The sequence below is a fragment of the Scylla paramamosain genome, chromosome 6 (assembly GCF_035594125.1).
Source record: "Scylla paramamosain isolate STU-SP2022 chromosome 6, ASM3559412v1, whole genome shotgun sequence".
Taxonomy (NCBI): domain Eukaryota; kingdom Metazoa; phylum Arthropoda; class Malacostraca; order Decapoda; family Portunidae; genus Scylla; species Scylla paramamosain.
This window is the reverse complement of record NC_087156.1, coordinates 34,396,997-34,413,950: the sequence shown is the minus strand read 5'-3', so window position 1 is coordinate 34,413,950 and position 16,954 is coordinate 34,396,997. Positions and strand designations below refer to the sequence as shown.

Genomic DNA, 16,954 nt, shown 5'->3' with positions numbered 1-16,954 from the left:
CACCAAGAAATTAATCTATGTATTATAAATAAAGGAGGTGGATTTGAATGGGGATCAAACACAGATGACAGGCTATAAGGACAAGACTCAGTTGACTGAACCATAAGGTACCTCACAGCCAGTCCTGCTTTGGCTTACAGGTATTTCTTTATCCTGTCATGGTGAAATAATAACATTACAAATACTTTTTTTTATGTAAGAGGGTCACTGGCCAAGGGAAACAAAACAGGAGGAAAAAAAATCCCATTTGGACACCAGTCTCAAAAGAGACATCAAGAGAATCATTGAAAATTGAAGGATAGGTGTCTTGAAGCCTCCCTCTTGAAAGGGTTCAAGTCATAGTAAAGAGGAAATACAGAATCAGATAGGGAGTTCCAGAGTTTACCAGAGAAAGGGATGAATGACTGAGAATAATGGTTAATTCTTGCATTAGAGAGGTGGACAGAATAGGGGTGAGAGAAAGAAGAAAGTCTTGTGCAGCAAGGCCACAGGAGGAGGAGAATCATGCAGTTAGTAAGATCAGAAGAACAGTTAGCATGAAAATAGTGGTAAAAGATAGTAAGAGGTGTAACATTATGATGATGAGAAAGGGGTTGAAGACAGTCAGTTAGAGGAGAGGAATTGATAAGGCAAAAAGCTTTTGATTTCATGTTGTCTAAAATAGCAGTATGAGTGGAACCCCCCCTCCCCCATACATGTGAAGCATACTTCATACATGGGCAGAAAAGGCCCCTGTACAGAGTTAGCAGCAGGGGGTGAGAAAAACTGGCAGAGATGACTCAGAATACCTAACTTCATAGAAGCTGTTTTAGCTAGAGATGAGATGTGAAGTTTCCAGTTTAGATTATAAGTAAAGGACAGACCAAGGATGTTCAGTGTAGAAGAGGGGGACACTTAAGCATCATTGAAAAAGAGGGAATAGTTGACTGGAAGGTTGTGTTGGGCTGATAGATGGAGGAACTGGCTTTTTGTGGCATTGAACAATATTAAGTTTGCTCTGCCCCAGTCAGAAATTTTAGAGGGATCAGAAATCAGGCATTCTGTGGCTTCCCTGTGTGAATTGTTTACTTCCTGAAGGATTGCTGTGTTACTTTATAAATGCAAATTAGGGCAGAGCCCCTGTTTTCAAAGGTTCCTGACCAAGGCTGCCACTGAAATCTGAAATCTGGAAAAACCCAAAATCCATACCAAAAATTCCAACTACTCTGAATAAAGGATTCTCAATCAGTATATGAAATATTAAATATATGTACTGCAAAACATATGCAACAAAACTACATACAAAATACAAGATTACCTGAGAATGTCAGGCAGTTCAGGAGCACGGCAGATGAATTTGTGTGCATATCCAAACTTTGCAGCAAAATCTATGAACTTCACAGGTGGAGCAGTTTGAGGACGCACTCTCTGAGCTGTTTCATACAGCTGGTGAAGGAAAGGTAGATTACAATGATGATCTAGATATTTCTTCAATAATTCCCCACCTTTTTCCTACAATACCCATGGAAACTAATTAATGTAGAGCTGCTTAAAGAATAAAAATGATACCATGTTGGTTTAATGTGTACAGGTGCTGAAAGACTCATGAAAAATGCTGGAGTGATATATAAACCAGAGAGCTTTAAAAGTGGCCAAAAAATTTATGAAGGGATCTCAAGGGAGAGCTGTGATGTTACAAATTAAAATTACATATGTGAAGAGTATTCTGGGAACATTTCTGCAACGGTCATCCTATGATTTCAAAGGTATCATGAATGATAGTGATGCTTATGATGACCTCCAGGGTAAGCAACTACACAAGATTACCAACCCTTGCTAGAAGAATTCTCACACTAATGATGACCTGACCTGACCTGATGAGGTCAGACTAGACAAAAAAAAAACTGTTCCATATGCACAAGTGCTCAACCTTTGCTCATCTGTGGCCATAGTATAGGCTGGATCTCCATGTATATGGCTAGCTGATGTATGATTTCCTTCTACTCATTACTATCATGCATAGATGTCAATAAGACAGAACTGCTATTTGTTCACAAGTTAATCCAATTTTTTCTATAAATTTTAGCCTTCAAAACTCAACCTACACATGATCATAAAGGGTACACAGTTCAGCTTGTAATCCTACCAAACTGCAAAATTTAATTTTCATTAATTCTGGTCCATACTAATTATGACAGAATAGAGGCTGTGACTCAAAAAGAAACCTTCCTGAATAATAGGTAGCGATTCATGACACTGATCTCCTGCTTGTGAGTCAAGTGCATCAGCTACTTCCATGATTAAATTAATCCAATCTCTTGTGCCATTTCTGAGAACTCACTCAAAGTGGCAGCTGTAATGGAAGCCACCTTTTGCACCTTGTCTATCTCTCATCTATCTCTCATCTCTGCACTTTCTCGTCCTTCCTTCCTTCCTCTCTCTCTCTCTCTCTCTCTCTCTCTCTCTCTCTCTCTCTCTCTCATACTAAGAACTCTAACAACCCACTGGACAGTGGGTTGTCATTCACACTTCAGCATATATTCCCCTTTTGTATATTTTTTTTGACATCACACTCTTTAATCATAACAAGTCATTCTTTTCCCTTAACATATATTCCTTCTTTCTTTTCAGAATGTACTTTCACAGTACATTCTGCTCATAAACTGATTGGCACTACTTGGGTTATTGCTCTATCTCCAGGTGCTACTGATGTCATTATCATGCTGCTTTAAAATTGTTACTTCATACTTAAAGTGTGTTTTTTTTCTACCAGATATCTCTCTCTCTCTCTCTTTCTCTCTCTCTCTCTCTCTCTCTCTCTCTCTCTCTCTCTCTCTCTCTCTCTCTCTCTCTCTCTCTCTTTCAAATCGAATAAATGTATGTATCAAATCAATAAAAGTCATACAAATAAAAAAAAACACTATCTTTTGTTTCAAATAAACAAACAACACACACACACACACACACACACACATGCATATGTGGTCCCACAGGTGAGGAAACAGTGAGTGTTATGGACTCATGGCCCCAGTAATTAAAGAAGTTTATAAAATGATGGAGGAACTGGAAGAGAGGAAAGTAACAGGACCAGATGGAGTACCAGGTTTCATTTTAAAAGAGTACAGGAAACAATGAATTGAACCAGCATATGACATAATAAATTGCTCAATATCAACTGGAAGACTGCCTAAGGAATGGAAGAGAGCAGACGTAGTGCCAATTTATATAAGTGGAAAAAAAGAAAGAACCACTAAACTGTAGACCAGTATCAATGACCAACATAGTATGTAAAATCTGTGAAAAAGTAATAAAGAAGCAGTGGTCAGAATTTCTAGAAAAAACATGATATAATAACAGAAAAATAGTGTGGTTTAAGCAAAAAGCTATCATGAGTAACCAATTTGATGAGCTTTTATTCAAGAGTGACTGATATAACACAGGAGAGGAATGGATGGGTAGACTGTGTGTATTTGGATCTAAAAAAAATTTTGACCAAGTTCCCCACAAGTTATTATGGAAGCTAGAAAATATAAGAGGATTAAAGAGAAAAAAATTTAAAAGCTGGATGGAAAGTTACTTAAAGGGGAGAGAAATGAGAACAGTAGTAAAAGATGTAAAATTGAAATGGAGAAAAGTAGATAGTGGAGTACCACAAGGATCAGTGCTAGCACCAATATTTTTCCTGACCTCCATAAATGGAGGAGTAAAGAGTTACATGAGTTAGTTTACAGATGATGCAAAGTTACAAAGACACATAAGAAACAACAAAGACTGAAATTCTATATGAGGATTGGAATAAAATCTGGGACTGGAGTAAGAAATGGGAGAGGGAATCTAATGTGATAAAATGTCATGTAATGGAAATGGGAAAAAATGAAAAGAGACCATAATGGACATATAAAATAGGAAATAAAGAAATAATAAATGTACAAGGAGAGAAAGATCTGGGAGTGATAATACAAGATAGTCAACAGTCAGAGAAGCACGTAGAAAAGATATTCGGAGATACATATAAAACGGTGACAAATACTGGAACAGCATTCCACAACATTGATAAAGATATGATGAGAAAGCTAATTACCACCATGATTAGACCAAAGTTGGAATATGCTATATCAAAGTGGTCTCCCCATAAAAAGAAACAAGGAAAAAAACTAGAGAGGATACAAAGGATGGCAATGAAGATGGTTCCAGAACTGGAAGAATTAGTATATGAAGACAGGTTACAGGAAATTAATTTGCCAACATTGGAGCAAAGAAGAGAAAGAGGAGACTTAATACTAATTTATAAATTCTGGAATAGAGCAGAAGAAATAGATAATGAGAAATTGTTGCTAAGAGGAGTAGGAAAAACCAGATACACATGAGGACACAGCAAAAAAAAAATACAAAAAAGAAGATGCTTGAATAACATAAAGAAATATAGTTTCTCACATAGAAATATAGAAGTTTGAAACAAGCTCAATGAGGATGCAGTATCAGCAATGAGTGTGCACAACTTCAAGAAAAAAATGGACGTGTAAATATGGAAACGGGACCACATGAGCGTAGCTCAGGCACTGTAAATTACAACTTGGTAAGCATACACACACACACACACACACACAGAGCAATAAAGCAATCTAATGTACAAATCATTGTTATGTCCAAGAACCATGTATGAGAAGTAAATATCTGAATAATTGACTGTTAAGAGTACAGACCTTCTTTCCTAGGGTGAAAGGCACCACAAGGTCATCCTCAGCATGAAGAATAAGAACCGGGGCAGCAACGTGTGTGATGTGCTCCTCACTCCGGAAGTCAATGCCAGATGATGCTAATGGCTTGAGAAAGAGCCAGTCAAACTTTGGCATCTTGCGAAATATCTGAAAATTAAAGTTTTTGGATGCAAAGTATACAAAAAAAAAATGATTTCAAATTCAATCTTCATGTGTCTGTGTGTGCTGCTGAGTAATGATGAGCTACATATTTTGAAACTATCATATTTGATGGCTCATAAGACACATGGGCTCATAAGACGCACCCAGTTTTGGCAGACACTGAAATGAAAAAAAAAAGATAAATGAACAGATTTAAGCTCTGAATATGAAGTGAAGGATTTCACCTCACATTTGAAGACTCTCACATGCATTTAGATCATTATTAGATCCCAATATTTTGCATTTAAAAACTTTAATATTTGCTAGTAGCCTACGTACCAATCCTGTTGTGAAATGTAAACATGTAATTGGCATATGTCGTCAGCAGTGACTGTGAGAGACTACAGGGGTGATAAAGTTTGTTCATAAGAATGTTAAAAGATAGATGTAATTTTAATTGTATGAAAGTGTATCTTACCTCAAGGAGTAATGGCATCACACTGTAAAGAACACAGTGAAGCTTGCCTGTGTCACCAGGTTCGGTGTGTAACTGACCGCATGTTTGTTTTGGCACATGCAATGCGTGGTGCATGATCACTTAGGCAAATTCTTCCTGACTGGTGTCATTCTAAGTGAATTACCGGTAAGTATGACCTATTGTATATTGTTACCTTGAAAGAAAGAGTTGTTTTGTGGTGTAGTACCAATCATCACTTTGTTTACATGTGTAAAGATGTCTGGGGCTTGATTTTAGAGCCTCTGTTACCATAGACTTACCACCAACCACTGCCTCAATGCTGAACCTCGGCTTCATAGGATGTAGGCTCATTTCCTGAGACTTTTTTTTTTGGAGGAAAGGTGCATCTTATGAGCCATCAAATATGGTATGTGATCATCAGGTAAGTGTTATGAAAAGTGGTGTTTTGTCTTCAATTTTCAGCCAAATAACATTAGTGATACATGGTATGCAAAAAATTTCTTAATGATAATACAATTACTGCCATTGTTGGTAGTTTTTTAGACTGATTTGTGTTGTCTGTTTTGACACAAATTTTAGAATGGAAAACAAAATAGTACAAAGAATAAAAACTAAAACTTACTGAAGAAAGTGGATGAAATTTAATCTCATCTTTAATGTTATTGAAAGGTGACTCCAACACCAGTGCTGTTGGGGAGTCTCCTTCAAGACACAGGTCCCGGACAGCATGGGTAGACACACTAAAACACAAGATATGCATGTGATGAGAAACATGATCTTGAATATTTATTTGGGTTCACCTTAACATAAGGAGGCAATGACCTTACACTGCATCAGGGTGTTTGACTCATGGCCTGTAGAATGATGGTAAAATTACACAGTAATTACTTTAGGATACATATAGTTAAAAGAAAGATATTTACAAAATCATGAAAGTATGATGCTTATCAATACAGTTTAACACAAGTAACAGATTGTGAGCTGCCTGACAGTTCTTGTTATGCATGCAATTATTAAGTCTAGAGAGAAGTGTTAAATGGGGAACCATCCATTAAGAGATTCAGAACCAAATCCCACAGGAGTGTGAAAGCAGGTCCACAAAGCTCATTAATGACCAAACTTCTTTTATAAATATTGTGTCATCTTTGTTACCAGTGAGATATTTGTAAGGATAATGCAAGTCTATTCTATGCTTGAAGATAAATCAAAACAATTATATAATTACATCAACAACTTTGCACATGCTTTCACATTGTTTCCACTCACCCTGTTCCAAGGGAGTGGCCCCAAACAAAGAGTGGAGAGGACCCACACCGCTCACGAATAAATCTGTACACAACTTTGGCATCATGCACCACACCAGGCTCATTGGGCTGCACCCGGGAGGAGTCAGCATAACCTGAGGAACACCATATCAAGATATTCTAGGATAAGAGTTCCCATCATACAGTTGTTATCCAATAACATTTCTTCTCATAGAACATATTTCTTTAAAGTGTATTATGACCTTCTAAATTTGAATAATTGTGATCTGAAAAATACTTAAGGCTTCAAAATCATCAATATCTGGACTCTCATCACCTCTATAGGTGTGACACCAAAAATAAGCAGCCTTGGTTCCTGGATATTACGTTAGACTACTTTTACCATTGCATATGATGACTTAAGGCACTTACACTATCATTAAAAGCAGCAAATGTATGATATTAGTCTGGGTTTTAACAGGAAAAGAGCAGAAAAAAGACATGGGTCCATTTTTGTTATAAATCCATGTTTGCCAACATAAAACTGTGTGCTGGCTTGGGTAGCTTCCCCAAACACATCAGCTCTGACTGTGCAAGAACAGATCAAAAATAGATCAATAAATAAATACTGATAAACTAGTGTTTTCAACATGCTGAGCTTCTCAAGTTAGTGGAAAGCAAAATTAGACAGACTAAACAGCTTATTACCAGCAGCTACTGGAAAATTCAAAGTCGATCTACATAGAGAAACCATTATTGATACTTGTACACAGCATCTGTGGAAAACATGTAAACAAGTGTTTAGGTTGTACAGATTTAAAGTGCTATTTTTTGTCATTTCTTGGAAGGTGACTATGTGAAAAATATATAAATAAAAAGTCATATTGGAAGGAAGTTCAGGATGAACTCTCAAAAGGGAGATGAATGGAATATTGAAATTTGATGAATGTAGCAGCAAATGAAGATCAAACAATCAAGGGAAGCAGTGCCCTCATGGTCAGTGCTCAGACAGGATGATCTTGGGGACCAGAGTTCCAGTCCCCCCCAAAGCCAGCCATTTCTCAAGATATTACTGAGTGCCAGAACAATACCCACATGTTTCCTATCAACCCTATCTTTGATAGCACCTGCATCAGGGAGTTGCCTGAGCCTTTAAAATCTATCTTCACCACCATGAGTGTAACTAACCAACATGTCTCCACAAATATGAAGCTGACCATTTATGCATTCAAAAGACTTGCAGCAAAATTTCCTGCTGGCAAAAAATAAATAAGTAAATAGATAAAATAAACAAGTAAATAGATAAAATAAATAAATAAATAAATAAATAAATAAGTAAAATAAATAAATAAGATAAAAATAAAACAAACAAATAAATAAGTAAAAATAAAAAAGTGAATGTGATACTTACAGAAATGATAAGTGGTGATACCAGGGTGCAAAAAATTATAAGGGATATGATAGAAAAAAAAAAAAAAAAAAAATGAATAGAAAGGCAGGAGTGGTTAGGACTACAGCTGATATATTGAAGAATGGAGGATAAATTATAATTAAGTGGATAAACGAAGTCAGCATGAAAAGAGAACAAGGTATTGGTATTAGAAAACCATACAAAAACCTTCATTATCCCAATCTACAAACTTTATATATCATCTTGCTTACTACTCAAAATGTAGCACAGAATATTTCTGGTTTTTTGCAATAAGTATGCAGACTCATAACAAATACAGAAATGCAGCATTGCTGGCTTTCAACTCCAGCTAGAAAGGCAAGGCCACAATTCCCATAATATTCATTGCCTTATGAACATGGGTTACTAAAGGAAAGGAGACAAACCCAATATGCTTCTGTCTGACACAGGATTCACAGTCAAGACCTCTTGGATATAAGCTGAGCACACTAACCTCTACATCAAGGGGAAAAATGAAAGTGGGAATTATTGAAGTATAAGTCTCTTAACTCTTGCTGGAAAGGTTTATAATAAAAACTGGAACCGAAAAGAGGATGGAAATCACAGAAAAGGACTAGCAAAGAACAAAATGTTTAAAAGATGTATGTATGTATCTGATTTTCTCACTCAGGAGTGCAGCTGAAAAATGTTGAACAAATTAAGAGAATTTATGCTACATTTGAAAGAAGTAATTGTATTCAACTGGACAGCAATGTGGGACGTACGCAGTGAAGATGTATGATGTGGGCAGTCTTACGACCACAGGTTCCACTCCTCTCACAGCTGCCTTTAACTTGGCCAGCTCCCCTAAACCCTATGTATTCCCTATGTAATCTAGTGCGGGGCCAAACTACAGGTATACAGGGTCCTTCTGGTCTCCTGTAACCATTAAATATAGTGTCACAACACCAGGTTCAGCCCCCCTCACAGCTGCCACTACCTTGGGTCAGCCTCCCTAAACTGCCTCCTGCACAGTCTAGTGTGGGACCCACATTCACCTGTACAGGGTCCTTCTGGTCTCCTCTGGTGAATTAAAGATATGAGATCACTGCTCAGTCTTTACTTGAGCACTAAGAGAGGAATACACCGAACACACTTCACTTGCTGAGAAAGAATCATACAACCACGTTCTACGAGGCAGAGCTATGACAAGGGACAAACAACTATGAGGATTATAATAATCTATGAGCTACCACTCTCTTGAGACAAAACCTTCCACACTCACAGAACATTGTCTCCTATGCTGTTCAGTGACCTTTACAACCTCCTAGAAGGCAGGCCAATACCACCCATAAACAGTAAGGCCTGGGGAAGGAGTTAACTTTACTGTATGGCAGAGAAACTATGATCCTCTGGGTCCAAAGCTCTCAAAAGAACTCTGATCCTATTAACATTTAACAGCATAAAAGGCAATAACCCAAACACAAGACAACAGACAGGGATGAGCAAAGAGGACTTGTTGTCACCATGAGGTAACTGGCACCATACACCTGGTCAAACCCCTATGACTGGTGTGTTACCTACTTAAATTGACAGGGGCAAGGCTGCTGCTAACTCATATACAATACTAACTAATAAGTACCCTTTCCTATACAAAAATATACCCTAACTCATGCCCTATGACTGATGTGTTACCTACTTAAATCAACAGATGCGAGGCTGCCACTAACTCATATACAATACTAACTAATAAGCGGCTTCTCCTATACATAAATGTATCCTAACTCCATGCCAGTACTTGGTTCCTGCGAGACTACATCTTCCCCTCAGGCAAACAGAAACCTGACTGACAAAGGCGGCAGCATCATCACCCCACACTCCCTAGGGTGGGTGAGTTGCATAACAAAGGACAAAGGGGGAAAGGGGGTGTAGGAAAAGGGACACACAGCCACCTGCCTTGCTCTCACTACATATTAACTTTCCCCACAGAAACTAGTATCTTTCAAAAATTACTGTGAGAAGACTACAAAGGCTGGGTGGGTTCTGATTACTCTGTAGGCAAGACAAACTCTTCAACTATATAATATGGGTGACTCAACATGAGGGGACAAAAGGAAGTAAGGAAATTTAATTATGGAAGAGGAGTAACTATATACTCAGAGAGTAAACACATGGGAGATGGACAGGTACTTATCACGCCTCAGGCATCTGCTTTACTTGTCTTGCTCTCCCTCTCTCTCTCTCCCTCTTCTTCTCTCGCTTTCTCTTTCTTCTCTTTTTCCTTCTTCCCTCTGCACTATTTGCACAGCTCATCACAACAGAAGGTTATTGAATGAGTTGATAGTGTTTAGTAAGAAAGCTAATGTATGCATAGGGCTAAATAGAGAAATGTGGGAAAATTTTACTTATTTATATCTAATTTCTTTTCTAACTGGTGGTGCTGCTGTGAGAAGTAATCTACTGATCAAAAGAGTTTCTAGGCCAGCAGATACACTCCTTTTTATGTAAAGGATGATGCTGCAATACTGCAGGAGTCTAAGGGATGAAAGAAAAAAAAACTTTACTATGGTCAACACCTTAAAACTTTGTACAAAGCTTTCAGTAACTCACTCACTCACTCACTCTCTCTCTCTCTCTCTCTCTCTCTCTCTCTCTCTCTCTCTCTCTCTCTCTCTCTCTCTCTCTCTCTCATCACCAATGTGGCTTCTACAACAAACATATCAAATACTTGAAGGTACTAGTAGGGTATAATATAAATCTGGTAGGTATGATTTCAGTCATAATAACTCTGCTTCAGCTCCCTCAAAAAGTTTACAGTGAATATACAGTAAGTTCTAAGTTTGGTTTCTAGTGTTGGTTATTAAGCTCTCATGTTGTCTGTGGTAGTCAAGTGACAAAAGTACTCTCAAATACACTATATGTTGTAATTTTACCAGTGAGGAATTTGAAAAAGAAATGAGTCTCACCTCTATAATCAAAAGCTACAACATGGTAATCCATTTTTCTGAGAACATTGTAAAGTTCAATCCTATGAGCTGTCGCCCTGGATGAGGTGTTGCCATGCAGGTAGAGGATCACAGGATGATGGTCAGAGAGGGACTTAATAAACCAGTCCTCATAGTCTGGGGAGCCCTTCTCAGGGGCTGAGTGAGCCAGGGATTCCGGTAAGATATGCCTTAAAATACAAATGAACTAATCAGTAAGAAAAAAATAATAATGATAATAATATGCCATTATTCTATCAATATGAAAGAAACTACAAGCCATTATAATTGCTTTTATGATATGTAACATGTTAGAAAATAATAAATGACAGAATATTTGCCTATCAGTTAAGTTAATGAAAAAGAATATGTGGATGAGTATCCCTATGTTCCTCCCTTCTATGATTGATTCTTGGTGTTCTTTATGGTCAGTGACACTCTTTAAATAAATACAAGTTACCATAAATCACAAGTGATGACCTAAGATGATGGCAGTCCTGATTTAAGGGGATACAATGATTACACTCCTCAGGATAGCTTAACATCACACTCACTTTCACTTTAAAGATATACTATGATATCTTTATACTCAAAAGGCAGACTGTAAAATCAAGAGATTATGTACATAAAGAATGAAAACAAAGGATACATACCAGACACCAACACTGACATTTTTCTCTGTTTGTAAATAGAAGTTACGAGTTCCTGGCAAGCCTTCATTCTCTGGCAAGTTGTAGTCAACTTTTGGCACATTCACTGAAAATTTTTTTTAACAATATTTATTTTTACTATTATCATTATTATCATAATTATCATCATGATTAAAGCATAAAAACCTGGGAAACTTACAGAAGTTGAGGAAAACAATGTGCCGCTGCAGTGAGGGAGAATAGTGGAAGAGAAGAGGAACAATGATATACACCACAAACAGGGTCACCACTGCTCCCACCACCACTGTTTTCAGGGCACTGGAAGAGTGTCAACAGGATAATGCTTGGATAATTCCATGGTTATAAGATTTTTTTTATTTATGCTCACTTATTTTACAACTGAATGTCACACTTGTCACCTGAATAAAATGTTCAAAGCTTGAACTTAATGTCTCAGCATTCCATAAGAATAAATAATCAAAACCAAATATAAGCAATTATAACAATGAAATCCATGTATTTGAAATAAAAAATGTACCTATTAGCTTGCCATAAATCATTCAACAAACATGTATTGGTTACACTGACTCATCTTCAACAAAGAGCAAGAATTAGTCACAGGTTTGAGTATACTTACATTCCACCAATCCATAATGACACTAGAAAAGTAAGGTAGAGAAGTCGCTTGATCATCCTTCAATTTCTGGTGTTGGTATTTATCAATTATTGTACTGCAAGAGAATACATTATACATTACTAAAGACCACAATAAATATGATATTCAGAATGATGAACAGCATTATGGAAGACTGGGTGTATCTGATAAGGGTAAAGGGATGGACTGTACTATGATGTAGGTGTTCAATTTTATGCATTGACGAGTTTCATCACCTCGTGAAAATTTACTTAATCATGAAGATAGTATACCTATATATCAAACGTGAATATGAAAGAAAAGAGGATAGAGTTTGACTACTCAAAGGAGAGCAAGAGTGGGACAATGAAATAATTATTAAGGAAAGGAAAAAGAGGAGAGTTAGGTTATTCAAAAGAGAGCAAGAGTAGAATGATGAGATCACTACTAAGGTAGGGAACAAAATGTATCATATGTGGTACATATTGTAGTACAGAAAATTGATGATCTTTATCTGGCCATCACAATTTATCAAGTAACAAGTCATTTTGGAACTCGTTGTCAAGGATTCCAATCTGTAGACACTCCCCCTCCTGACAAACCATAAATTTCCCAATGTTTGAAACCACAATCTAGAATCTTCACATAAATTTTTCTATATTTGAAACCACAATCTAGAATTGTCAATCTCTCTTGTAATGTATGCATTCCATAGTAAATGTATTACATATCTCTCAAGTTCTCTGTAACAGTCCCTTTCCTGTGAACCAAAACTCCACCATTACCTCTGCACTCATAATACTACTCAATTAGTTCAATTTCTACCCTCAGTACATTGTTTTCTCAGATGCAGGTCCCTGACACACTCCAGAATCAAAATTCTTTTCTTATTCATGAATAAACTTAATTCAGAATACTTAATAATTAATTATTAGTTTTCTTCATTGATTACTATTAATTAACTGTAAAAAATAAGTAACTATGATCTATCTTCATTGAAATGAACTTAAAAATCTACTGCTCTGAAATCTGAAATGTACCTTGTCCCAAGGATTTTGCATAAAGGATTGTAGATCTTGTCCCGTATGAAAACATATAGAAATTAGAATTTGGTGTTTCCTCATCTCAGCTCACTCTTATTGGACTCACTAAATTTAAAGTCTTTGTTCTATATGTTTAACAAAAATCTCACATAGTCATTTTATGCCAGATTAGCAAACTGAATCTTGCATTTTTATCAAGTAATTAATTTACATAATAATGTCTCCATAGATTTAAGGTTGTATAGTTACACCAAATTAGCAAGTTATCATACAGACACCGTTAAATCAACAAAAAGCATTTAGTGAAATATTTCATCAAGAATACAGCAGAGGTGTGTACCTCAACATGAGACAAAGAACACGGGGCACCGCTAGACTAAACAAAGAAAACACCAAATCACTTTCCTAAATGCTTACACATTAACAACATTTCTCAACACCCCGGCACTATATGTATATCAGTGCATCAAATCTGCCTACCTCTCCTTATTAGCATAAGTTAATAATTTGTGTTGGGTGAGGCTGGCTGCCTTCACTGGAGGCGCGGGAAACATGCTGTCTATGAGGAATGGCAATTACTCACTACCATTCACTCACGAAACGTCTCCCTAGACCAAATACATACCTATCTACTAAACTTCCTTTTTCCTATTACTTTATTTGAATACATATCTCCACATCCATCCCCATACTCGCAATCCTAAACGCAACCACTCCATGTTATCAAGAGGATTTGTGTGTTTACCCTCACCCAGTTTCCAAGTAACAAATTTCCCACTTCACTACCACACTCAGTATCTGCCAATGAACAAGGCACCATTACAAAGCTACTTACCTACTCAGAGAGCCTCCAGTGCCACGTGCAGGACTCAACAGGACTCAGGGTACGCAGAAGTGGTCTCAGTGGTGCCCCTTCTCCCGTTCTGTCAGAAGTCAGCTGATGAAAGTATCCACAGACACACAGAGCATCCCCTATCCACCACAGAGAACTGCTCGCCCACGGCCTCTTTTCATGGGTCACTCAGGAAATTTGCTGTACTGTTTTTCCACTCCTTCATACTTCCTCATTACTGTTAGATACACTACATAACATTTTTAGTACATGTATTCTATGATGTATCGCACATTTTACAGGATATGGCACTCCTTCAAGTGTATAAGATTATGGGGTTGTATGTGAAACTACTGCGTATTGTGCCAAGGCCATGTTATTTACACGGCCTTGGCGTGCTATCAACAGTCCTCTGGCTGCTATAGTCGCTCATAAATGGTAACTCTTGGCACAGTGCAGAGGACGCAAAACTGTACATCATGCCGTCTTATGGTTATGGGTTCCCTAGTCTATCAGCCATTACCCATGGTAATATCCACCTTCCTGTTCTAGTAATGGGTTAATGATACAGTAAGAAAATATTTCACACACACACACACACACACAGTGAAGAGAGAGAGAGAGAGAGAGAGAGAGAGAGAGAGAGAATGATCCTGTTCATTCATATTATTATTATTATTATTATTATTATTATTATTATTATTATTATTATTATTAAATATACAAAGATGTTTTATACTTTTATTCAGTGTGGTATGTATTATTGAAAATAACAATTCATGCTAGCAAATTCCAGTAATAAAGATCCAGAAACACACACACACACACACACACACAGAAAAAAACAAACAAAACAAAACAACCTTTAACATACACCAACTATTTTCCCAATACCTCGTACACAAAACTACAGAGACTGTCAGCTGGATTCCTTCCCTCCTCCATATCAAACCATCTTAGTAGCAATGTCAAGAGACTCCCCCATCCTCCTCCTCCTCCATTCCTCCTTCCTTCTTCCTCCTCCTCCTCCTCCTCCTTCATTCTTCATTTTCTATTCCTCCTCCTCATCCTCCTCCTCCTCCTACTACAACAACAACTACTACTACTACTACCATTACTACTACCACTCTCCACCCCTCCTTCCCCCATCATTCCTCCTTCCTTCTCCATCTACCGTCTGTTACTCGTATTTACTATATATGGACAATGCGATGTGGATGCTGAAGAGGAGTGTCGGTGCTGAGGGTTTTTTAGGGGATTTACATGCATTGTTACTAATGGATGATATGGTAATCCTGGCTACGTCCAGATAAATTTGCCAGACTATTGTAGGGAATATGGTATGGTGTTGAAAGAGAAGAAAACGAAGTTCCTGGTGATTCGTGGGAAGGCAGAGGACTGTGGCATTTTTTTTCTGAATATTCGTGAAAAAAGTAACCTCATTACTTAAGAACTTACATTATAACGGTACAAATATAACAGTTGTAATCTTCCACCAGGCTTTGATTTGTATAGCAAATAAATTTTTAGATGTATTGCTAACGCATATGTGTATGTACTACTTGAGCACGCAGCGGTCTCCAATATTACTGCTGAAGTAACAGAACATACAAGGAACTAAAGTTTCTCATGATTTGATCAAAAAAGCTCTGCACGTTTCCCGTGTTAAGAAACCTTTCAAGGTAAGTGTTAACATTACATATTCGATACATAACTGAAGGCACTGAAAGACTTGGTAAATGTCGGGGTGGAGGCAAGAAATTGTGGATCAAGCCCGACACACACAAAAAAAAAAAAAAAAAAAACCCTCTCTCTCTCTCTCTCTCTCTCTCTCTCTCTCTCTCTCTCTCGTTTCAGATTCATTATATATCAGGCTTCGCAGTTCAACATAGTTGGAGGAGGCATGATACTCACTTGTACATGGATAAATGGCAGTACGCGTTTCGCTGCTGCGTTATTTAAATCTAAAAGATATACTCGTATGTGGGGAGGAGGAGGAAGGAGGGAGGGAGGGAGGAACGAGCTAGAACCACAGCCGATGAAAAGTTGAAACGAAAGGTGAAAGCTTCTACGACATAATCAAATTGATCATGAAGAGGAGAAAAAGATATTATAAGGAAAGAAAAGGAAAATTTACATGAATCAAAAAGCGAACATTTTTAACTCTCAAATCTATCTAAACTAAACTGTAATAAAAAAAAAAAAAAATCCACTTCTCATTTTGTCTTAGTACACCGTGCACCATCTGGCACATATGAGCGTTTTCCTTAAGTACTAGGATGTCTTCACCTTATTCGTCTCGTCTTCCCCTCGTCGCGTGCATCCTGTACATGGACAGCTACACATTTTTACCCCAACCCATCTTTTGTCATTCACACCAGCTCTTTTCTCATGTTGCCATCAAAGGAAACTGCAATTGACACTTTTCCTCTTCTAGCTGCTGACTTTTCACGAAGGTGTTTAGCACAGTTGATTGGTGTTTAGGACGGTTCGGTGGTTGAGTTAATTTCCGAGTAGGGAAGTTGTTACTGTATACTTGTGAAGCTTATTTGCGACTGTGTACTGTGTATGTCTGTACATGTTAACAGAAATATAAAAAAAAGTCAATACATCAAGCGCAATAAAGAAAATTGTAAAGAAAATAGTACTTTTGATGACAAGGAAGAACGAGGAAGAACAAATCAAGGAGGAGGAGGAGGAGGAGGGTGAAGAAAAAATGAAGAGACGAAGGAGATAAGGAAGGAGGACGAAGAGGCAGAGGAAGATGTGGGGAAAGAGGAAGCGATGGAGATAACGAGAGAGAGAGAGAGAGAGAGAGAGAGAGAGAGAGAGAGAGAGAGAGAGAGAGAGAGAGAGAGAGA

The 16,954-nt window shown here is 37.5% G+C and overlaps 1 protein-coding gene across 1 annotated transcript in view; it reads right to left on the bottom strand.

Moving 5' to 3' along the window:
• Positions 1-16,954, bottom strand: part of LOC135101649 (lysophosphatidylserine lipase ABHD12-like) — a 167,399-nt gene that overhangs the window by 14,307 nt on the left and 136,138 nt on the right. The window contains exons 3-11 of the mRNA XM_064005940.1: positions 14,097-14,184; positions 12,222-12,315; positions 11,784-11,902; positions 11,588-11,690; positions 10,917-11,125; positions 6,583-6,715; positions 5,939-6,056; positions 4,683-4,844; positions 1,298-1,425 (exon numbers count right to left, since the gene is read on the bottom strand). Of these exons, the coding sequence (XP_063862010.1) occupies positions 1,298-1,425; positions 4,683-4,844; positions 5,939-6,056; positions 6,583-6,715; positions 10,917-11,125; positions 11,588-11,690; positions 11,784-11,902; positions 12,222-12,277 (1,028 nt within the window). The 5' untranslated portion in view covers positions 12,278-12,315; positions 14,097-14,184. The remainder of the gene's footprint in view (positions 1-1,297; positions 1,426-4,682; positions 4,845-5,938; positions 6,057-6,582; positions 6,716-10,916; positions 11,126-11,587; positions 11,691-11,783; positions 11,903-12,221; positions 12,316-14,096; positions 14,185-16,954) is intronic.